At 38.3% G+C, this 25,239-nt stretch overlaps 1 protein-coding gene across 2 annotated transcripts; it reads left to right on the top strand.

Moving 5' to 3' along the window:
* The first annotated feature begins 162 nt into the window (after nucleotides 1-162).
* On the top strand, nucleotides 163-20,404 carry LOC125231484 (serine/threonine-protein phosphatase 2A catalytic subunit beta isoform). 2 transcript variants are annotated; one of them, XR_007177620.1, is made up of 9 exons: nucleotides 163-408; nucleotides 7,063-7,272; nucleotides 12,816-12,989; nucleotides 13,522-13,652; nucleotides 17,296-17,481; nucleotides 17,870-17,923; nucleotides 18,284-18,363; nucleotides 18,927-19,007; nucleotides 19,038-20,404. XR_007177620.1 is itself a non-coding variant. In XM_048136972.1 (8 exons), the coding sequence occupies exons 1-7, from the start codon at nucleotides 307-309 to the stop codon at nucleotides 18,354-18,356; spliced, it is 930 nt and encodes a 309-aa protein (XP_047992929.1). In that variant the 5' UTR covers nucleotides 163-306; the 3' UTR covers nucleotides 18,357-18,363; nucleotides 18,927-20,404. The 2 variants fall into 2 exon arrangements, 1 of the variants encoding a protein (XP_047992929.1); XM_048136972.1 differs by having other exon boundaries at nucleotides 18,927-20,404.
* The last annotated feature ends 4,835 nt before the right edge of the window (nucleotides 20,405-25,239 follow it).

Raw genomic sequence — 25,239 nt, 5'->3', positions numbered from 1 at the left:
AAGCAATTTTTAGATTACAATAAATACTTAAGAGCTTATTTGACTTTACTAATTTTTTAAAATAAAGGAAGATTTTTCAAGACGTTGAAGGCGAGGCAAGGCAGTATGGCCTATTGTCTTGGCTTGTCTGGAAGGACTAATCAAAAAGGAAAAAAAACGTACGCCATTTTGTAAGTGTCCGTCGTAGTCAGTTTTCTCGGTATAGTGAAAAATAGTTTATTCGCATGGTTTTGTGTACGATTAAAAGATAAGACACTTTTTAAACTTAATTTAACGTCTCGTACGTTAATTTCACAAACCACAAGTATGGAGGACAAGGCGGCGTTAAAGGAATTGGATCAATGGATAGAGCAGCTAAACGAATGCAAGCAATTGACAGAAAACCAAGTCAAAACGTTATGCGACAAGGTAATGTAGCTTAGTTAGTCATGTTCTTAGTGTAAGGATTTGTTTTAAATATGTTTTTGATAGTGTTGTGAAGTTTCACGCTCGATCGAAACCCATGTATGATTCATATACCTACATGAAGTAGTGACTATAACGTATACCGACATTAGTCGAAGCGGTCTATCCGAGGGGAGTTAACTGTGTGTGCAGAGTTACGGAGGGTTGTCTGGTCGTCGCCGCTCCTTGAGCGAGTAACAAGGGATAGGATGTACACCTAGCTAGGGCACCACACCCAGTCAACTATCCTTGCAGTGTAATATAGCCTAATTGGCCAGGATATTTTTAGACAACCTGCGGAAATGATGCTGGCTATTTATTAATTCGTGGACTGAAAATAGTTTGTCTGTTTAGTTTTCGGTTAAGGTACCTCAGGCACACTTAAATAATTTCTTATTGAGGGGGGTAGATGAGATACATGTATGTGTATCCTGAATGATGTTCCCTGAGCTGGTAGGGACATTCAAGCTGATCATAAATTAATTTTAATCTCTTTAAAGTTGAAATGGATGTTCATTAAATGTGTATTTGTCTTATAGATGTAGACCGTGAGCCTTAAGAAGCTAAGCAGATTTAAAAAACTTAAACTTAGCACTAGTAATCCTGAGATATATTGTACCTATATATAAATTAATTTATTACACAATAGGCACATACTAAAATGCACTAAAAAGAACACTTTGCACTAATTAATACTAAAGGAAAACAACATGTATATGTAGGAAATTATGGAAACTATATATAATAATGAAGAAACTAGAGTTACCCTATGTTCGGTTTCTTATAATATGTTCATGTGTTATTCTGTAACCCCCCTATTATACCAATATTTTGGAAAGGGACACACATTCTTTATCAGCTTCATAAAAAAAATAAAAAAGCCTTTTATTCTAATTGCAAGTTATACAATTTTAAATATTTTTTTATTTAATTATGCTGGTGCATTGGATTCTTTTTGGGGGAAGGCCTCCTCCATCGATTTCCACATGTCCCTATCTTTGGCAATTTGGATCCAGTTTGGGCCAAATGATTTTTTAATATCTTTGTCCCATCTTGTGTATGGTCTGCCGCTGCAATATTTGCCTAGGGGGCCATACCATCTTGTATATCCATATCCGCTTGATAACTTTAGTAAATGTTTATGAATAAGGGGTAAGTGTTTTTATATTTTACAGTTATATTTATATTATAATAAACCTAACCTAAAATATAAAATGAATAAAGAGAACGAAAATATCTTACACTTTTTCTATTATATTTATCCTTGCTAATAAGGATACTTGTGCAATGTGCAATGTTAAGTTATGTAGATAATGAAATGAATGATATGATAGGAGACTTGTTGGGTAAACAATCTTGATTAGAGTTGCATTTATATTATTGTGTGTAAGTTAGCACTGGATATGATTGCATAACTCTTGTTATTAGTGGTTTAATTATAACATGACTGCTTTGCATAATTTGCTGGCAGAGAATGTTCATCATGCTCCTTGTGTTATCGCTGCATTTGCCAGCCACTGCTCATCGAAGCCTGCTTTGAATGTTAGTAGGTGACAATTGCAGAGTTATTTATTTATTTATTTATTTATTTAATCTTTATTGTACACAAAGAAAGAAAAACTTATAGTACAAAAGGCGGACTTAATGCCAGACAGCATTCTCTACCAGTCAACCTTTAGGCAAAGCAGAGATATTGTGGGCGGTGATATTACTAAAACTTTACATAAGAAGTTACATAATAAATATACATAAACCTAAATATATATTTCCAAAAATACAATCCAAATATTTATCAACTTAAAAAACATATGATTTTTTTAATAGCTTTATAATCATTTAAAAAGTGCTAATTAATTATACATATTTACAAATACAATTGTATTCAAAAATCTACATCTTTTGTTCTATATAATGCCAACAATGTAAATTACCGACATGGGTCCAGATAACATTTGCTTGATAAGGCAACCCATATGTATGCAATATGGTCAAAATATATGGGCTGCATACACAGATAATTAAACAATAAGAGGCACCTTCATTAACATAATTATAACCTTTGGATTGTTGGCCATTGACTCCTGGCCAATTTTGTCAATAAAAAATTGTCATTACTCAAAATGACATGTCATTCAAAGAGTTAAACTTGTAAAAAACATTGTAAACTGAAGTCAACTTCAAACACTAAAGAAAAAGTGACCAAATCCTTGTGCCCACCACACACCAGTGACCAGTTGAAAAAAATATCACATAAAATAATTTCATTTTTTCCCTCCTTTGCAGCTTGCATGTTTGTATTAGTTTTATACAATGTAACTATTAAGAAAATTGACCTTGGAGTAGAGGAGTGATTGAATTGGGGCAATCAAGTCGCTCAGGACAAGTGGTAACCTTAATTTGACATCAGTTAAACTGACAATAATTGAAGAATTACCACTTTGTCCAACAATTTAAATGTGTAGTGGTAAGCCGCGTCTCAATACAACGTGTTTCCGGTAACACCCAAAACCTCAGACACCCCAACTGATTTTTATTTTTTTAAACGCATCTAGAGTATTCATGTTTTAATCTGATGGTTACTTTTTTTAATTGAATTTTTAATTTTTTGTACAGCTCTACTTGATTTTTAGCTCTACACTCAATAAAATAATTGCTAACTTCCACCATAAACCATAAAACTATTTATTTGTGTATGTTACTGCAACGACATAAGGTTTACCAATAGACAGCTAAGGTGTCACTGTAAAACACTTTAAATCTTTGTCACAGTAAACTTCAAATTGGACAGGTAATCGCAGTAAGCAAATTTAAACCCATTATTCAAAATGACAAGGTTGTAACTAAAAGTACGAGTTCAATTTGTTATGACTTATGATAAACATTAAGATTAAACTGACAAACAACGTCAAACTCGTAGCAGAAAAAATAATCGTCCAAGTAACCAGCCAGTATTAATACCCCTAAATACTGAAAAAGGTAAACAACCTCTAGCAATGCGATATACACAATGTTGTCTTACGAGTACAATAAAATAGGCACTTAAAAAATAACTAATAATACAAATTTAAATAAAAATATTATCCCCATCAAGATATAGCTCAATCGATTCTACTCTCGATTCTGAACAAACTGTTTTCAGGTTTTTAGTGTTAAGTGAAACACGGTGTATACTGCGGAAAACTATCGAACATTGGCTCGCGCGGCAGGTGCCTATTAGTAATATTTTTATATACTTCCCTTTTATATACGTCTGTCTGTCCGTCCGTCCGTCCGTCCGTCCGTCCGTCCGTCTGTCCGTCCGCGGATAATCTCAGTGACCGTTAGCACTAGAAAGCTGAAATTTGGTACCAATGTGTATATCAATCACGCCAACAAAGTGCAAAAATAAAAAATGGAAAAAAATGTTTTATTAGGGTACCTCCCGTACATGTAAAGTGGGGGCTGATATTTTTTATCATTCCAACCCCAACGTGTGATATATTGTTGGATAGGTATTTAAAATTGAATAAGGGTTTACTAAGATCGTGTTTTGATAATATTAATATTTTCGGAAATAATCGCTCCTAAAGGAAAAAAAAGTGCGTCCCCCCCCCTCTAACTTTTGAACCATATGTTTAAAAAATATGAAAAAAATCACAAAAGTAGAACTTTATAAAGACTTTCTAGGAAAATTGTTTTGAACTTGATAGGTTCAGTAGTTTCTGAGAAAAATACGGAAAACTACGGAACCCTACACTGAGCGTGGCCCGACACGCTCTTGGCCGGTTTTTGTTTCCGTCTCAGGCTTGTTAAGAGGGCTTTCATGTGAAAAATAGTGAAATCGCAACCGAGCGCTTAATCTTACCGTATGTGGTGTCAAATTAAAGGGCTTGATGACATATTATAGGACTTTTTCTACTTGGTCTAACAAAATATGAGAAAATGTCCAGAAGTGGTAATAATTGTGATGGTGAAGGCTCGTATTCAAAAAATTGCCAAAAATATATAATAGAAACTTATAATCACTAAGGCATAACAGCAATTTTAGTAAACGTTTCAGATTCATTATGTACAAAAATAACTTCGATGTGATGTAGATTTTCAAAGGAATTGTCAATTTTAGGTAATTTCTGAAAAAAATTGAATACGTCTTAGCCTAGTTTACTATTTTTCAAAGCCGTATAATAAAAAATAGTCTAAGAAGATTGTAGTACAGGATATACGTATTATAAATTTACCCGTTTCAGTATTCAAAATTGTCCAAATTTTACAAATAAGATCGACTAATTCAGGGCTATACGCGGGTTTTCCTAAACGCGCACCAGAGAAAAAATCATGAATAATTTAGTGAGTTTTCAAAAATCTCGTCTGATAAGAATCAAGATAATAAGATGCTCTAATTGAAACCTGAATTAAATAAATCTATTAGATAACGGGAAGTGTAGTATTTCACCGACTGAAACTATCAATTTCACATTATTTTGACGTTTTTCTTGAGTTCTTTTCCGTTTCTCACGTTAGTTGCGAATTCCTGATCAAATTTCTCCTGATACTTTTGATGTATTCAAAAGTAAATTAGGTAGGTACTATGTGCATTAGGTACAGTCACCGTTATAAATAAGTGATGATTTCTGTACCTTGTCATTTTAACGTCGTGTCTGAAATGTCATACGAAACTGTCAAACGATTTAAAGCGACAAAGTACAAAAATCATCACATTTATGCCGGTGACTGTACTATTGATTATTGGGAACAAAAATCAAGTATTGATTAATCAGCCTTGAATCGTACGTACGACGCACGTCGCTCTTCACTTGTTATACCTAATGGCAATGTCATTCGAATTGCTGAAATCGTTCCATTCGTTCCACTCGATAAATGGTTTCCCGGAGGGTGAGATTCCGGATGTCGCCCAATCTACCTATAATCGCGCCTTTTGTTTCACCCACAACCCCGAGGTTAATGTTCTGAAGCCACTGAACTCTGAGCTCGTGGTGTACCCTTGAAAACGAATTAAAATTCTTTTACTGGGACATTTGAACTTGAACATGATAATATCTTATTGACACGCGATGCGCTTTGCGTACGTCATCGTAATTATTTAATTAGGCTTTTACTTTGATTTGATTAAGGACGCGATGTTTGTAAACATGACTCTCTCTAATAATAACGTGCCGCTTCCCCTTCATAATAATCATAAAAATTAAATTATAACAGGTATGACTTTCATACGAAACGCGCTCGAAGTGAATGGTTTGCCTTATTTAAGGGACACGCAAACTGCCCCCATTCTCATGTTTTAGAAAATAGAAAGATATGAAATGGGCGTATCATGGGACAATAAGGTGTGCGGTCAGTGTTCCAATACAAACAGGGAGCACAGAATATATAATAGTACAAGTACAGAAGGCTCACTCCTTTGATGTTCACCAAATGCCGCCTGTTATAATAAAATTCTTACCTACATTAACAAACGGACCGCAATCGAGCAGCCGACATTGAATTTTATTGCGTCGAGCGAAGGTCGTCACCAATGAATCGGCCGCGAACTCGCGGCCGCCGGCATGTACTTGTAGAGCGGTGATAGAATGAAGTGAGTCACCCCTGCAGGTAGAAAAGATGAGTTGTGTTTAAAAATAAATATATGTATATGCTAATTGTAAGTAGATAGGTACGCAAGACAGAAGTTTAGAAACACGAAATGAAACCGCCTTATCTTTGACAATGATATTATTGGGCATCGGGCCTTTTTTTTTTCAAAGTTGTCACCCCACTTTTTTTGTAACATGGGTATTTTTAACCCCCGACGCAAAAACGAAGGGGTGTTATAAGTTTGACGTGTCTGTCTGTGTGTATGTCTGTCTGTCTGTCTGTCTGTCTGTGTGTGTGTCTGTCTGGCTCTCGAACGGATGAACCGATTTTGATTTAGTTTTTTTTGTCTGAAAGCTGAGTTAGTCGGGAGTGTTCTTTAGTCATGTTTCATGAAAATCGGTTCACTAGGTCGCGATCGGGGGTTTTTTCAAAATTTTAATTTTGTGGTTAGGTTAGGTTAGTTAACTCGATTCTTACGCCGTGTCTTGCGTGGGCGACGGTCGCGCGACCGTCGCGCGATCGTCGCCGTCGCGTCTCATACTTCCATATCGATAAGGTTTGATTTCGTATGCTTCGCATCGCCGTCGCGCGACCATCGCGCGACCGTCGCCCACGCAAGCCACGGCGTTACTCAGCATCGCGAGACCTTCGATCCTGATAGGGGAAAAAAATGTCCAAAGACTTCCATACATTTTTCAAACCTTCCATTCCGTTGCCGCTATACAAAATGTATGAGAAAATGGTAATGGAATAGGAAAAAACCTTGGGACACTTTTTTTCTTCTAATAGGATTGAAAGAGCTCGCGATTCTGAGTGGAAGCCACATAAAAAAGTTGGGGCAAAAAATGGCCCTATTACGAGTAATTACGTCCTCACAAAAATACAAATAAAAATATGAAGTCAATAAGACCTCGTTATTTTTGCTGTAAATCGGAGCGGGAAAAGTGCTCATACATATCGGAACACGCCTCTATTACCATGGTTATAATCACTGGTTATAATGCAACAATGCCGTACAATTTGACCCAACCTCTATTTCTTTTACAGGCTAAGGAGATTCTGACTAAGGAATCGAACGTCCAGGAGGTAAAATGCCCCGTGACCGTATGCGGCGACGTTCACGGGCAGTTCCACGACCTGATGGAACTGTTCCGCATCGGAGGGCGGTCTCCCGACACCAACTACCTGTTCATGGGGGACTACGTCGACCGTGGATACTACAGCGTGGAGACTGTCACATTGCTGGTTGCGCTTAAGGTCAGTGTTCATGATAGCTGAAAGGACCGTGAGAACTACTAAGAGTAGTCTTATTTACACTTAGTATTTAACGACGCATCGAGAACCCCATAATTTGTCTTTATCACTTTTCTGAACTGAATATAGTTTTCTCCTTTATTGGAGTTGTCCATCAATGCATTGAACATATTAGTTATCAAAACCAGGCTAACACATTACATAAATAATTATATTAATTTTTTTGTGAAATCTATTATTGTGTTAGCAAAAAAACAAGCCATATAAGTGTAAATATTCAGGTTTACAAGGCCGTCAACTATTATTAGCCTTAGGAACTTGCATTTAACGCATTGTTTATTCATTTTATCTTAATTTAATAACTAATTTTGCTTAACAGACCCGTAAGCCTCAAAATAGCATCATACCCGATTAGTCTGAATTGTCCCAGAATTCATTATTTATTAAAACATGGCGCATGTTTAGAAACAAGATATTTAGTGGCTTTTGAGTCACTTATCAACGCAACGACTTGCATCTTATCTTGCCGCCTTTGTAGATTTTGAATAGGTAATACCTACTTACGAAACTATTTTACAATAGGAACTTATGAAACTCAGCCTTCAGGCCCTTCACAGGTCGGCAAATTTTACCAAACTATTAGTAGTTGTGTGGATATAAAGGGAGGGAGAGAGTCCATTGACCAGCAGTTGTAATCTCAAATCGGTCAAAACAGTCTTGTACCTATGTCACGGACCTCCGCTCATTTCATTTTACAAAGGAAATATCTCTAGAGGTCGAAAAAGTTTATTAAGCTGAAGTATTACAAATTAAGGCTAGAGTTTAGAGTTCTTTGCTCAGCAGTGGGACCTGCTGCCATATTTGCTTTGGCTAAAGGAAGAGTCCCGCAAGCGATAGTAAGCAAGATCTGGGGCCCATTTCTGGAAGATATTAGACATTGACTTATGCCATATGGGTCAATGCACTGATACCATGTATATATTTCCACCATTATACTATGATGTACGTGCTAAAATGCAAATAAAAGTTTTGAAGTTTGAAGTTTGACTTCCGCTCATAAACGCTGTAACTTGTAGCTTCGAGAAATGGGTCCCTGATCTAGGAAGTGTAATTATTCGAGATGTCAGTCAACATGACACAACTGTGGGCGATACATCGCATCGCATCCAAAATGTCACGCCAGTCTGAACCGCCGAGAATGAAATTAAACCTTAGGCACATCAAAGGATGTCGCTGTGCGCGTGGCTTGGTTGAATGCGTCGTGCCTGAAACAGGGTGTTTACCTAAAACGCTGTTATGATTTGGTTAATCGTGTGATATAATAGGTTTTTAAAAATGTTTTATGGACAATAGTTAATCGATCTACTACTACTTCTTTTCATATCCATATATTATTATTATGTTTATACAGTCAGCATCAAATAGAAACGGGCCAATTTGACCAAATGCATTCGGCCTGATTTGATCGTGTTGTCCACGTACATTGGCTATTTGAACTGTTTCTCAAGATCACATTGCTATTATTTCTTATTTGAGGCATTTTTTTCAAAGTTGTCCAACGCGCTTTTTTTGGATTTGGATTTTTTTTTTCATTTCAAATTCATACTCAGAATCGCGAGCTCTTTCAATCCTAAAGGAGAAAAAAAGTGTCCCAAGGTTTTTTTCCTATTCCGTTACCATTTTTAGGGGAAGTAGTCAACTAGGAACCCTTCTAGTTTCGTCATGTCTGTCTGTCCGTCCGTTCGCGGATAATCTCAGTAACCGTTAGCACTAGAAAGCTGAAATTTGGTACCAATATGTATATCAATCACGCCGACAAAGTGCAAAAATAAAAAATGGATAAAAATGTTTTATTAGGGTAAAATGTAAATGTAAAGTGGGGGCTGATATGTTTTTTTCATTCCAACCCCAACGTGTGATATATTGTTGGATAGGTATTTAAAAATGAATAAGGGTTTACTAAGATGGTTTTTTGATAATATTAATATTTTCGGAAATAACCGCTCCTAAAGGAAAAAAAGTGCGCCCCCCCCCTCTAACTTTTGAACCATATGTTTAAAAAATATGAAAAAAATCACAAAAGTAGAACTTTATAAAGACTTTCTAGGAAAATTGTTTTGAACTTGATATGTTCAGTAGTTTTTGAGGAAAATACGGAAAACTACGGAACCCTATACACTGAGCGTGGCCCGACACGCTCTTGGCCGGTTTTTTTCATACATTTTGTATGGTGGTAACGAAATGGAGGGTCTGAAAAATGTATGGAAATCTTGGGACTTTTTTTTTCTCCCATCTGGATCGAAAGATCTCGCAATTCTGAGCATGAATCTCGTAAAAAATACCCATGTTACAAAAAAAGTGGGATGGACAACTTTGAAAAAAATAGCCCATTTAAGCATGCTTATTGACATATTATAGACAATAAGTAGTCAATAATCATACCAAGCCAATAAATTATGTCAACTTGGCTGAGTATAATCTGTGGCGCCGTGTTTAATCGATTTTCGTTTGTTGTCATTATTAGACGGAAGCGCCAGATGGCTGTTATTGTAGGTAGCTTGAACGTTTCATACCCGAGTGAATGCTCTCACATTTCGAACTAGTTTATCCTGCTTGTGAACATACATTTTATAAGATTAGCTGTAGTCGTTCTTGGTAAAATATAAATAAATCACCTTACCACCTTAAAATCTTAGTTTTAGTTTTAATTGTAGGTTAAGATATTTTTGCATGCCCGATGATGGTGAAATATGTGTTACCTATTTATAATATTGTCTAAACAACTTTTGTACCATATTTCAAGCAAAATAAAAAATATTTCATTTCATTTCAAATCCATTATAATCCATATTATAATAACTTTAGCTAATTGAGGCTTGTTACAAGCTTAATAAACGCGCTACAGTAGCGCGTTTATTAAGCTGGGTAAAGTCCCTTTCTGTAATTTAACTTACATTAAAACGTTATTAAAAACTATAATATCTGGCTTGTACAAAGCTAAATCAGTCCCGATTCGCACATCACTCTGAACTCTTCTTTTAAGAGCTAATTCTCTATTTGAACTAATCCTAATTACATCCTCTTTTTACTTTGCCACCGGTTGTTTTCTCACGCTCTTTGTATACGATACGAAACAGCTGTAGGTACTCCAACTATTCCAGCAGCTTAGCTTTTTTGCTAACTTCGAATCGTACTGAATTGTATGTTGTATGTAACGTCAACAGTCTACAATGCAACTAAAATCGCAAGTGAGTCGCGCGCGCCGTCTAAACTTCTAAATCAGCCCTAAGTAGAGTGTGTGTGCACTTTAATTAGCCGTGTTTAGTGACCTGCGATGGATGTCGGCCGGCCTTTACAGGCTTGTAGAGGCCGGAACGTTCAGTTTTATATATATAATTCCCCTCTTTTGGCATTATATTAATATTAAAACTAGGAGATTGAAAATCAGTCCGCAAATACTAGGGCGCTTCGTCAGGAGAATATCTATGACAAATAATAATTAACGCCTAAAGCATCATTGAATATATTTCCGTTTCCTATAGTTCGTAATGTTTTTAAGCGGAAACTGAGTCACTAGTCAGCCCTTTACCCTTGTTTATTCATTAACATTAGTATGTCAGTCATTAACATTAACAAAGTTCAAAGTTAAGCAATATGCAAAATTACTACTAACCTATAGCAATTACTCCAGTTCAGAAAAACCCGGACTCAGTTGCATACTGACTCCTACAAGAAGGAAAAAGTTGTGTCTTCGATAACCGGTGACATTATACCCATTGTACCCACGATTCTTGGCATACGTGAGAGGAAACTCGCTTTCTTATCCCTTATCTCTGATAATTCTGTTGACATCACTCCTTATCTCTTTCAAATACTTTCTTATCTTTACATTTGCGCCCGAAATCCATTTGTTTATTTACTTTCTACCGTGCCTTTGTTTTCCCTTTCAGTAGATTAAAATTAGCTAAAGGTTATTTTTGCGTGTCCATTGGACCTTAACGCAGTGGATCGATGAATGAACAACATTAATGTACCGTTTAAACGTACCGTAGTAGACGGTGACCCACAGTACAGCTGAGTCGGTAATGTGATTATGTAGATTTCATAAAAAGAGCGGCATGACATTGAAAATGAACAGTACAAATACGACTATTGTTATTTCGTAGAGAGTGAACATTTTAACTCGTAGGCATTTATTACAGAATTAGAATACTCTTATATTTTATTTTTCTTATATTTTATTCTATTTTATTTTTTTTGCCTATATTGTGCGATAAGTTTATTTCTTCGAATTTGCTGACACCTACTGACATTATGTAAATTTATCAATTTCCGCTACCTTAAGGTTGTCTGGAAGAAATCGCTCTTTAGCGATAAGACCGCCTGTTGTTTACCTTTGTTCGTGTTTCTTCCTTGTTTTGTATTGTTGTATTTTATCAAGGTGTGCAATAAAGAGTCCGCGCTCCTAAAGCAGAGACGCTTGCGGTGGCTGGGCCATGTGCAGCGTATGGACAGTACTCGTTTGCCCAGACGGACTATGCTGTGCCAAATCGCATCAGGCAAGCGCAATGTAGGACGCCCACTCCTCCGCTTTAAGGACTGTGTAAAGCGCGATATGGTAGCTTTTAACATAGATTTTAACTCGTGGGAAGACCTAGCAGCAAACCGCGTCGAGTGGAGGGCCAGCCTTTTAAGAGGTCGTGAAACCCATGACAGGTCCTGGTTTCAAAACTTAGCCCGAAAACGGGCAATAAGGCATAACGAGGATCGCGCTCGTGTAGAGATAGAGACTAATTCTAGTTTTATTTGTGACAGATGTGGTAGGTTATGCCGATCACGAATCGGGTTATATAGCCACAAGCGCCGCTGTCCCTAGATCTGAGACGCTGCTTGAATCATCTGTAAAGATGTACAAGGCCTGATGATGATGATGCAATAAAGAGTATTGTATTGTACAGGGCATATTATGATGTGATGTCATTACAATGTATATTTAGTAGTTGTGGTTTATACAAATACATTAAAAACATGTTGGTTATTCAGCTGTCTAAAGTATATCAAAGACGATCGAGTATTATAGAGAGTTACTCTCAAAGTAAACTGTGTAATCACAGTGCATAGACTGCCATCTCTCGACACAAGCTTAAAACTTTTGAACCTCAGTTTTGACAATTTCGTCCATATTGTTAGCATAATATCTGTAAAAATGACAAATATTAATATTAGTGCCATCTAGCCGAGCGTTCCCCAAAGCTGTAACGCCATCTAGGCCACCGTTCCTTTTTCTCTAGGGCTTTGAGGTACGTTTTTTTTTTCTTAGACTTTATCCGTCTAAACGGAGTTAAATACGTCTTTGAGTATATGTATAAAAATACGGTTAGCCAAAGTTATAAAGTAACATTAAAAATTGTTCCGACGTCAGCACCGTTACATTTTGTCTTAAGAGATTTTTGCCTTATATTAGGAAGTTTATAATCTGACTTATTTAAAAACATATTTCATTCTGCAAACCCTTACACAATAAAACAATTATACTCCGTTTGCAGGTCCGCTACCGGGAGAGAATAACGATCCTGCGCGGCAACCACGAGTCGCGCCAGATCACGCAAGTGTACGGCTTCTACGACGAGTGCCTGCGCAAGTACGGCAACGCCTCCGTGTGGAAGCACTTCACCGACCTCTTCGACTTCCTGCCCCTCACCGCGCTCGTCGACGGACAGGTACACACACTAGGGCAGCTTGATCTAACTTAGATTGGTTGGACACTGCACCAACCTCAATTACAGACCGATTTCTGTTGTACAAAAGATCCCTTTGGATCGAAGTGGGCTTCGGAGTTCGATAGACATAAGAAGATGATGACTGTTGACAATGAAACCGGTATCGCTAGGCTGATGATGAAGCGGATTTGTGCAATACCAAAGTTAACTAGTGGGAGATCGCACCGAATCGAGACAACTGGCGTAAATTCGGTGACAGACGGTTTGCTGCAACCAACCCTAACACTCGTATTATGGGTCTCTGCGCTGTCTAAATAATATGGAACTATATGAATAATTATCAGATTCAACAATAAATGGCCTTGCTAATAGATATATTTTCCAAACAATCATTATGCAGCAGCGCTAGCGGAAAAACATCACTTTACGTTTCAGTGCTAATAAAAATTTCACAGTTATGGTACAAAACACTCATGATACTCTCCGTAATGTTATGTATCGAAAAAAATAAACAATTACGCTCTTATTCCAGATCTTCTGCTTACACGGAGGCCTCAGCCCCTCCATCGACACCCTGGACCACATCCGAGCGCTGGACCGCTTGCAGGAGGTGCCGCACGACGGGCCCATGTGCGACCTGCTCTGGAGCGACCCCGACGACAGGTGAGACACGTCAAAGACCCTCTCAGCCCCTCCATCGTCACCCTGGACCGAACCCGAGCGGTGGACCGCCTTCAGGAGGTGTAGGAATCCTGGCTTGATGCACATATACCACCACAGTATAAGGACGACCGACTCAGTAGTTACTCTCCGGCAGCGGCGACGCGAAAGGTACCTACTGCGAGAGAGCGGAACCTCGATTTTAAAAAATTTTTCGCAATATCTTTTAACCGAGTTGTTCTTAATGGACTTTTTTTTTTGATAAATCTAGCTAATAACACTAGTATATTTAACTGAAATTCCCAAATTGAAAGGGGGACTCCTTTCCATTTTAGCATTTTCGCTCCCGTAGCGTCTTAATTACAATAATTACGAAAGAAGCTTTATTATTCAAAATATACAAGATGTCATGTTACTTTCTTAGATAACAAAATCCTTGTCATGACTAATACAAATACATTGACTTTGACACGTCTAGGTAAATTACCCATAGACCAAATGTTATCAGGCAGGCAAGTATGGTCTTGTGAGTGCGATAGGGACGGCTAGATGTTTTATTGTTTTATCATTTATCACGCGACCATACTTGCCTGCCAAATTATGGAATCATTGCTTGGGCCGAAAACTTGCGCTTTGGAAGTTATCTTTGACATTCCTATATGAACTGTGTCAATTACCATATTATTCGACTGCTATGAATGAACTAGCATAATAAGCCAAGGGCATTCATCTTCCTGAGTAATTATGATAAACCCTCTAGATTGTATATTGTTGTGTCTCGTTCTGATAAGATAGTGTGATGAAAGCTTATATTGATTTTTATGCTGAGTTTGTTGATCCTGACATAGCAGTTATTTTTGCGATAAGCTAACTGCGGTTGATAGTAAAATATTTTTATCGTGTTAACCTTTGGTAGTAAACGAGAGTTACGAGACTCGTTAAATTACTTGGTCGTTAGACAATGTTGCTGCATATAGAAGTAGGTACCTACTATCGTTCTCACGTATTCAAGATAGAAAACAGCAACAGGTTCGTATTTTATTTTGACAAGTTTGATATGTTGAAAAAGTGAAACAACACTGCACATATTGTAGTAATCAGTATTGAACTTTGAACCAGAAGATGTTAGGACTAACGAACTTTTTGGCGTAATCGAAATGAATGAGCGTGGCCTGTGACGGATCCAAAGACCTTTACAGGGGACAGCGCAATCACATTTTTTGCCATACTAAATTGAACCTTATCACTGAGACAGAAAGGTGATCGTATCAGACTAGCGAAAACGGTCCACATGAGAGGGCATTGTTTGGGCTGGTGTCCCTCTCGCACGTGTGGCCAGTGTTAATGAGGTTACCATAGTAGTAGTATTTTTATCTGTATATTACCTGACTTTTTAACTTCTTATACTATTTTAGTGTTATATTCAAACTAGGGTTTCGATATATTTTAAAGAATTGGCAAATAATTATAATGTAATTATTTTGAGTCCAATAAATCAAAGATTTGTATAATTAAAAAATACCTTCAATTGGGTATTAGCAGGGGCGGCTCACTCCACGATTCTATCGCCGCGCTACAAGTACATTCTGGAGGCCGCGAGTTCGCGGCCTAATCAGGGGTGGCGCGCGTTCTCATGGAACGCACGTTCGCACATTCTATTGTTACATTACGTAGCGAGTTTTTTTCAAGGTTCATAATATGCGATGTCCATATGTGGAATTGCTAATAATGCTTAGTTAAATAGACATCATGAATAAAATAGGACAATCTTACACTGATCTTATTGATTAAGTCCCACGGAAAAGTTCTATAAGGCTTGTGATGCTGAAGGCTGTAACAAAAATATATAAATACTGTATATATACCTAGAAAGTACCCAAGACTTGAATATATAGTATAACTATTTATCTGAGAATTAATGCGTTTTAAACCATAGGCAACCCTATCCTCCGACGCTGCGCACGTGGGGCTCTTTTCTTTGTTAGAATTTTGTAGGCATTTAAAAAGGCGGCATTTCGTGAACATCAAAGCAGTGGGCCTTCTGTACTTGTACTATTATATATTCTGTGGTATTAGTAGATTTGGTAGTAACTTTGAAAATTGACTGGTATCCCCAATTTATGACAGTGATGACGTCACTGAATAATGTTGACATTGTCAGTAAGTGTGAGAGGGACACCAGCCCAAACAATGCCCTCTCATGTGGACACACTTTTTGGCCTAACTACTCATTGGAAAGAAAATAGAAGAGATCTTTGCCAAGAGACTCAGTGTTAACTTAGTGCTGCTGCTATTTTTCCACAGTCCACACGCTCAGTGCACTTAAATCTATGTACAAACTTACTGGATATCCTCATATCCTGTAAAATTTTCCCTTTATAAAAGCATTACCTAATTTCAAATTTAAGCTCGGTTGTCTTACCAGTCGACTTGTGGCGCGATCTCGCCCTGTTATGACAATCAGTTATTTTCACTGGAAAACACCGGTTCCTTATATTAGACGCAATTACACAAGTCGCGTAATCATGCTGGCTAATTATAGTCTGTGTACGGATTCTGAGAAAGAGTATAATTAATCCTCACAGCAGGAAATTAAGTTTAAAGGTGTATGTCAAAGCACTACAATTATAAATAACAATAAAAATCATTCTTACGTCATTGAATAAAGGATGTGCGTAACTGCGTATTGTGCGCCAATAGATACTCTGCTAAATATAGTTTTCCTTAAGAGGGCTTTCGTTTTAAAAATAGTGAAATCGCAACCGAGCGCTCGATCATACCGTGTGTGGTATCAAATTAAAGGGCTTTGCGAGTAGTTTATAAATATATATTACATTATAGGACTTTTTCTACTTGGTCTAACAAAATATGAGAAAATGTCCAAAAGTGGTAATAATTGTACCGGTGAAGGCTCGTTTTCAAAAAATTGGCAAAAATCAATAATAGCAATTTATAATCACTAAGGCATAACAGCAAGTTAAGTAAACGTTGCAGATTAATTTAGTACAAAACTTACTTCGATGTGTTGTAGATTTTCAAAGAAATTGTCACTTAATTTTAGGTAATTTCTGAAAAAAATTGAATTCGCCTTAGGCTAGTTTACTCTTTTTCAAAAACTTAAAATAAAAATCTAGTCTGAAATGATTGTGGTACAGGATATACGAATTATAAATTTACCCGTTTTAATACTCAAAATTGTCCAAATTTTACAAATAAGACCGACTCATTCAGCTCTATACGTGCGTTTTTCTAAACGTGCATTAGAGAAAAATTCATAATTAATTTAGTAAGTTAGTTTTCAAAAATCCAGTCTTATAAAAATCAAGATAATAAGATGCTCTAACTGGAACTTGAATTAAATAAATCTATTGGATAACGGAAAGTGTAGTATTTCACCGACTAAAACTATCAATTTTACATTCTTTTGACGTTTTTTTTGAAAGCAGCCTTAACAAATGAAAGTAAATTTATTTTCTGTTCATCTTTATACTGGTATTAAGTTACCTATAATGCTGTTACGACTGCCACCCATTTCCCCAACCTCCTCGCTTCAACTTCTATATTTCACACCAACTTGATACCTTTACCGCGAAAGAAGTATAGCTTATCAATGCTTTCAGGATACTTATACAGTATTCTTTTACAGAGGCGGATGGGGCATATCGCCTCGAGGCGCCGGCTACACGTTCGGGCAAGACATCTCGGAGACCTTCAACCACAGCAACGGCCTGACGCTGGTCTCGCGCGCCCACCAGCTCGTCATGGAGGGCTACAACTGGTGCCACGAACGGAACGTCGTCACTATCTTCTCAGCGCCCAACTACTGCTATAGGTGAGTCAATCAAGAGGTACATTATTGGTTGGTAGAACTAGCGCCTTATTGCCGAACGAGAATATTGATTTAAAATGGCACAATTGCTGGTTAAGGTGCTTCCACGCCATAGTTAAATTTTGTGGTGTACTTTGAAGATCAACTGACCTTCACCAAAATCATCACATGAGTGTCAGTAGCTGTCTAGTGGCATTGTACATGTGCCTTTAAGGCAATAATGATGAGAAAAATTGTTCACATATGTAAGGAAAATTCAAAGAGATAAAATGACATGAGAGCTATTAAACATAATTCAAAACGTTTTTATTCGTGTCTTGTAGATTAGACTCACAAACAATACATAAAGTGAAATAAATAAATAAACTGACGTGAGTGATGTGTGTTGCAGGTGCGGTAACCAAGCCGCCATTATGGAATTGGATGATGCGCTTAAGTACTCATTGTAAGTATTTATTGTTTATACTGATATTACTCATTATTTCTGATAAATTATTGGTTAATTTTGATTATCACTCAAATCAGATCTTTCTATATGTAAACAAAACAAGTGATGTCCTGTTGTGTGTGACCCCTGAGTATGATCACAATAAACTTTTTAACATAACATATTCAAATCAAATTGTATTACCAAAACGGAATGATTATAAGCGCAAAGTGATGACGCGAATTTGATTGTGGTGATCAAATTCCTATCGGTTACATCGATTATATAATGGATATTTAAAGTTTATGACCCATTGTGAGTATAGACACATGAGTGTGGTTGTAATGTGTGTGTGCTGACCTGTGTGTGTGTTCGCAGCCTTCAGTTCGACCCGGCCCCGCGGCGCGGCGAACCTCACGTCACACGGCGAACGCCAGATTACTTCATGTAGGCTGCACGTAAGTAAATTTGTTTTATTTAGAAAGTTTATTGCTTGTTTAGCTAGATCAATTTAAGTCGGCAGCAAAATTAATAGGGCAGACTTCCAATGTGTTAAGTAAACGTCATGATTTCATTGATCGTATTGAGTTTCATATAATATTACATGTACTACAAAAGACACGATTTCCTCCACCATACTAGACTGAACTGTTTCCAAATGATTCTGCTATTTAGTACATTTAGTTAGTACACTACATACACGAAACATCACGGGAGCGAGGAGCCGAAAGAGTGAGAAAGACAGTAAAACGATGCAAGTGATCCGACTTCGACCAAACTAGTATTAAAATTGTTGCCCATTTTAGATGGATATGTCCAAAAAGGGGTCGAAAGAACAAAATATTTCCTTTAGCAGAATTAATATTTGAGGAAGTTAAAAAGGATTCCAACGGTGATTTTGTGCTTTTTTTACGTGTCGTCAAACTAAGTAAGTTTGACGAAACAAAATGAATAAGTAATACTTACTACTCGACAGTTAGAAAGAGAAAGACATACATATAATATGTAATTTTGTTCGCAGCGGAGGCGCACATGAAGCAGTCGGGCGTCGGCGTCGGCGGGGGTGGTGTCGGCGCGGTGAAGCGAGCCCGCGCAGGCGCACGCGCACGCGCAGGCGCACGCGCACGCGCAGGCGCACGCGCACCGGCGCAGCGCGCGCGCGTGCCCCGCGCCGCGCGCCGCCTGCTCGGGCTGGCGCGCGTCGCCTCCTGGCTCGCCTCCGTCTGACACGCACACACACACCCGGGAACACACACTCCGCTCTGCACCCGTAAGCGTTGCGCTCACGCCTTAAATACACTTGATTATTTTACTTACGTAACTACGGACACAGATATTTGCTAGAGGTGACGATATCCGACTCCATCTGTAGTACGACCCGGTAAAGAATAGTACGCATATTAAAAAAATGCCAACATCGTATTGTCATCGCGTCTCTTTTACACTCGTTACACTGCGGTATCCTACTTTCGTAATTAAATTCACAAGTGTATTTCGGGGCCAAACGTTAGCGCACGGTTCGCGGCCTGTAACTTAGCATCACACGTTTGATATCGCTCGGGAAAGTGAAACGTTTCGCTGCGGAAATTTAGATTAATATACGTAGCAGTAATTATATGTTTTTTTTTACTGTTAAGTGTTATGCGATATTTCTAATGTGGCTCGGTTCACTTTTTCGGCGATACGATATTAAACATCTACCTATGAAAATTATATGTAATCACTAATGAAACGTCGGCATTTAAAATTGTTTAAAAAGTTACGCATGCGTCAAATGGAGATACTAAATTACAATTATTTGGACGAGTGTCGCCCGTTCAGTTTACCTCTCGTGTCCGCTATTAAATTACACGTGGTCCGGTTTCCTCGCGTGTCTCGCCTCTAACTTGCCAGTGGAAACGTGCGCCACATTAAATAACGTATCTTGTATAATTTGAATTTTCCCGATTCTAGTATTCCATTTGGCGCTACGATATACGTCGACGCGCCCCGCTAGTCGGTTCGGTTCAGTGCCGTGTGAGTTCCCGCCGTCCGCGTGCGCGTGCAGCTCCGCGTCTCGCGCGCGTCACCGAGCTGTCCACGCGGCTGCTCTAGTGACGGCCACGTGCCGGTGAGCAGACGCGGTGCACGTGCGGAGACGTGGTCGGCGCCGGCGCGGGCTCCGCGAGCGCGACGTGAGCGTGTCGCTCGCGTCACCGAGCTGTCCACGCGGCTGCTCTAGTGACGGCCACGTGCCGGTGAGCAGACGCGGTGCACGTGCGGAGACGTGGTCGGCGCCGGCGCGGGCTCCGCGAGCGCGACGTGAGCGTGTCGCTCGCGCTGCCGACTCGCGGCGCGCAGTAGGTAGTGGCATACGTCCTGTGCTTGTGTCCGATTATTCGGCGTTCGCCCCGCGGCCGCGCGGCTCTGCTGGTATGTTCATTATAACCTGTCCGGACCTACTGTATGTACACTTATGTATCAGACACTTAGAGCTCATTAAACAGCGTGCATTTGCTATCCCAGTCGTTTTATTTCGCCGCCGACGACAGTCACCACTGACCGCGGGAAGGCATTATGGACATACCACCATGAGTCTGGTGACGCCTCGCACCCTACGAATCGTCGTGTCGAGACATCATTCTGTACGTTTATATCATTTTTGCAACACTAGGTTACTGTAGATCAAATCCCGTGGAGTCCATTTTATATCTTTTGTTTTTAGCTGAACGCTTTATATTTTACCTATTGAATGAATGTAATTGTTTGATAGTAAATTTTAATATATTATGGACTTTGTATTACAAGCAGACTGGATGAAATGAATTTCCACGTACGTCGTTGCGTTCGATTCTGGACGCACTTGAAATCAGTTTTGCAAAACCTGATTTCATTGAACACAGAACTAATGGGGTAATAGTATGTAACCAAAAGAAACCATAGGGACCCTTGTTTCCTGACAGAATGGCATTTAAAATTAATTTATGTAGTTTTTTTATTATAATTATGACCCTTCAAGGCCCTAGAGAAATAGTTAAAGCAATATATTATGTACTAAACGCGCCCAGTGTGGCCATTCTGCCACGAAACGCGAAGGAGTCGAGCATTTTCGAGTTTAATTTTCCTTTTGTTGTGCCACAGTACACGTCCCACAATGTTTCACAACTGTGGAGCTTTAGTTTGTTTTAAAATTTTATATCAATTTAGGTAATCTTGTAAATACCTATAGATCAAGGCATTACGTAGGTTGTTATTATTTAAAAATAAGTTTCAAATATTTCCCGAAACTAGTTTTCAACTATATAAAAGCAAGGCGAGAAGATAAAATTTTAATGTAACATTTTTATATGGAAGCGTGAAGGATAGAAATCGAGTGTTGGTAACGTCGGCTCCTGCGCCGGCCCGAGGGCCCGCCCCCGCCTCCATCTCTATCACTCCAGTGTTGACAGAGCGAGAGAGATGGAAATTACAGAATATGCCACCATGGCAAACTGACATCGGGTCACTCGTTAAGCGTTTAGTAATGCATTTCTTTTCACTTAGAATTTATTTATACAAATTATACTGAAATTTATTCCATTATATTTTGACACAAAGTCCTTTAACGGACCGTTTGTTACAGCTTTGGCATGGTTTATTTGTGATCCCGGCTTGGAAGATTAACGATTTATTATGTACTTCTAAAATGGCACTTCGATTGAAACGCGTGTCTAATAATATACAAAGACTTTACCCACCAATGTCACCTGAAGCCACACGTTTCGTTGATCTAAGTATTAAGTATGTAAGCTGTAGGTAAAAAAAGTAATTATATTACCCAAAAATACAAAAAAAAAGTATGTACGATGCGGAGCTTCGTTTGAGCGAAATAAGCCAATTAGAGCCTTATTACTGTACGCTTATGGTTGATTTGACTGCTAATTGTTTGTGTTGTTTCTCCCAACCGAAGCTCGAATAAAAGAAATTTACAATAAGGCTTTCCTGCAAACGGCGTATAATTTATAAATAACTAACGAAGATGACGTTTTGTAAAAACAGAGTTTTGAATATATCAAGAACTCGAGAAAACTGAAAATATATATAGGTTATTGATAAGATAGAAAAACCTGAACTGATAGCATGGTCGCGCGATAAACGATATAACGTCAGGCCGTTCTTTTCACACTATTTGTAAGTGCAATAGGGACGGCCAGCCGGCGTATCACGCTTCCAATTTTATCACTTATCCACGTGGATAAAGCATCCGTCACGCTTTAGCAAGTATGTCAGTGTGAGAGTGACAGATGTCTTATCCACATGGATAAGTGATAAAATTTGAAGCATGATACGCCGGCTGACGTTTTACCGTTTATCACGCGACCATGCTTGCCTGCCTGGAGTCACTCAGTAAATAATAATGTATACAACCGGAGACACCTTTATTCTTGCAACTGTGTTATGCCCGTTGATAGGAACTAGATAATAAATAAAATTAATTATAAAAATATTTTTCTTTCCAGTCCCACTAAAACCCTGGCATATAAAACTCCTCTCTACGCATATTGACCAATAAAGGACACGCAAATTGCCCAATACGCATAATGCCAATACGAGCGGTGAGTCGCAAAATGACTTACTGTTAATAATACCAGCACGGGAAGCATGGTCGCGCGATAGACGATAAAATATCAGGCCGTCCCTATCGCACTTACAAATAGTGCGATAGGGACGGCCTGCTATTTTATCGTCTATCGCGCGACCATGCTTCCCGTGCAGGGGCGGCTCACTCCGCGATTCTATCGCCGCGCTACAAGTACATCCTGGCGGCCGCGAGTTCGCGGCTTACTCAGGGGTGGCGTGCCTTCTCACGGAACGCACGTTCGCACTTTCTATTGTTACTTTACGTCACGAGTTTTTTTAAGGTTCATATGCGATGTCCGCGTGTGGAATGGCTAATAATACTTAGTTAAATAGACATCATGAATAAAATAAATACCATAGGACATTCTTACACAGATCTACTACTGATTAAGTCCCACGGAAAAGTTCAATAAGGCTTGTAATGTTGGAACTTGAATAAAAATATATAAATACAGTATATATACCCAGAAAGTAGCCAAGACTTGAATATAATAGTATAAAATTTTATGTGAGTATTAATTCATTTTAATCCATAGCTCGTTTCTTTTTAAGAATATGGTAGGTATTTAAAAAGGCGGCATTTTGTGAACATCAAAGCAGTGGGCCTTCTGTACTTGTACTATTATATATTCTGTGATAATACGCAAAATGACCATACGCAAATTGCCCAATACGCATAATGCCGACACGAGCGGTCAGTCGCAAAATGACTTACTGTTAATAATACGCAAAATGACCATATGCAAATTGCCCAATACGTACAATGCCAACACGAGCGATCAGTCGCAAAGTAAGTGAAATAAATAATAAGATGCAAATATGTCAAATTTGATATAAAATATAGAATATTTCTTAAGGAGTTTCTATTAAATAATATAACTGCAAAATCATTGCATAAAATAATTTTTCTTAAATTAAGTTTAAACATATAGGTAATTTCGTCAAATCGTAAGTAAGCCTAATGGTGGTCACACACTGGCTGTTACAAATGTTATATAACAATGTGTGACAGGGACAGCGCAATATCAGTACTATGACGCTGTCCCTGTCACACATTGTTATATAACATTTATAACAGCCAGTGTGGGACCACCATAACGTATTAGTTAAGGACATAGTAGCTCTTTTTAGGGTTCCGTAGTCAACTAGGAACCCTTATAGTTTCGCCATGTCTGTCTGTCCGTCCGTCCGTCCGTCCGTCCGTCCGTCCGTCCGTCCGTCCGTCCGTCCGTCCGCGGATAATCTCAGTAACCGTTAGCACTAGAAAGCTGAAATTTGGTACCAATATGTATATCAATCACGCCAACAAAGTGCAAAAATAAAAAATGGAAAAAAATGTTTTATTAGGGTACCCCCCCTACATGTAAAGTGGGGGCTGATATTTTTTTTCATTCCAACCCCAACATGTGATATATTGTTGGATAGGTATTTAAAAATGAATAAGGGTTTACTGAGATCGTTTTTTGATAATATTAATATTTTCAGAAATAATCGCTCCTAAAGGAAAAAAAAGTGCGTCCCCCCCCTCTAACTTTTGAACCATATGTTTAAAAAATATGAAAAAAATCACAAAAGTAGATCTTTATAAAGACTTTCTAGGAAAATTATTTTGAACTTGATAGGTTCAGTAGTTTTTGAGAAAAATACGGAAAACTACGGAACCCTACACTGAGCGTGGCCCGACACGCTCTTGGCCGGTTTTATTTTCTTTATGCGGTCAACTTATTTTTTTTTCTTCAATTTAATAATTCCTTACCAGCACCTTTTGTTTGATTTCATATTTCCTTTTTTGCTTATCGCCCCAGCGTGCCTAGCCGACATGCCAAACGTGCACGATGATTCTCTAACGAAACGTATGTCATTTTACGTAATAGAAGGCACTTTGTTCATTCTGCGTATTGGTCATAAAGCGTTTGGACCATTTGCGTATGTCATTTTACGTAGATGGCACTTTGTTCATTCTGCGTATGTCAATATGCGTATTGGTCATAAAGCGTATTGGACCATTTGCGTACCTATGTCATTTTACGTAGATGGCACTTTGTTCATTCTGCGTATTGGTCAACATGCGTAGAGAGGATAAAACTATTCTAAATTCATATGGTTATCCAGTATCAATATACAAACTTACATAGTGAAGAATACATAAATACACGATTTTCCATTGCCAATAGAGTTTATGTAGGTACTTATGAATATAATTTGTTTGTTTTGTGTAAATTGATATCATATCATTTAAGAGGGGGTAGAGCAGGGAGAATTTTCAGAATCTGTCAAATTACCCCATTACACACACAAACACCCTTCACTCACACTACCTCAATTTACTGTGAAAGGTCAGTGACCCTTAATTTTTTTCAAGAGTGTTATTTTGAGTTTGTAGTCAACTACTGACCTCCTTTGAGAAATTAAAACTGTAAAAAAGGTAGCATACAAGAAGACAGAGAAAAAATACGCGTCATCTAGCTTTCCTTCTCTGTCCATGTCTCATGTGACTTTAATTTACCTAAATATGTAGATAACGTTCCTTACTCAGTCGATTGTTTACCTAGGTGTATTTCAAATTACTTTGCACTTCATTTTGCGTTACTTTTCTATACTTAGATTAAAAATCGTCAGCCTGCCTATCCCCGCAAACATTTTTCAAAGACGTGTGTGAAGGCCGATACCTCCAGGCAAACAATTATGGTCGCGTGCTAAATGATAAAACATCAGCCCTATCGCTTTATTTGTAA

This window comes from Leguminivora glycinivorella, chromosome 11 (genome assembly GCF_023078275.1).
Source record: "Leguminivora glycinivorella isolate SPB_JAAS2020 chromosome 11, LegGlyc_1.1, whole genome shotgun sequence".
Taxonomy (NCBI): domain Eukaryota; kingdom Metazoa; phylum Arthropoda; class Insecta; order Lepidoptera; family Tortricidae; genus Leguminivora; species Leguminivora glycinivorella.
This window is presented reverse-complemented; position numbering and strand designations above follow the sequence as displayed.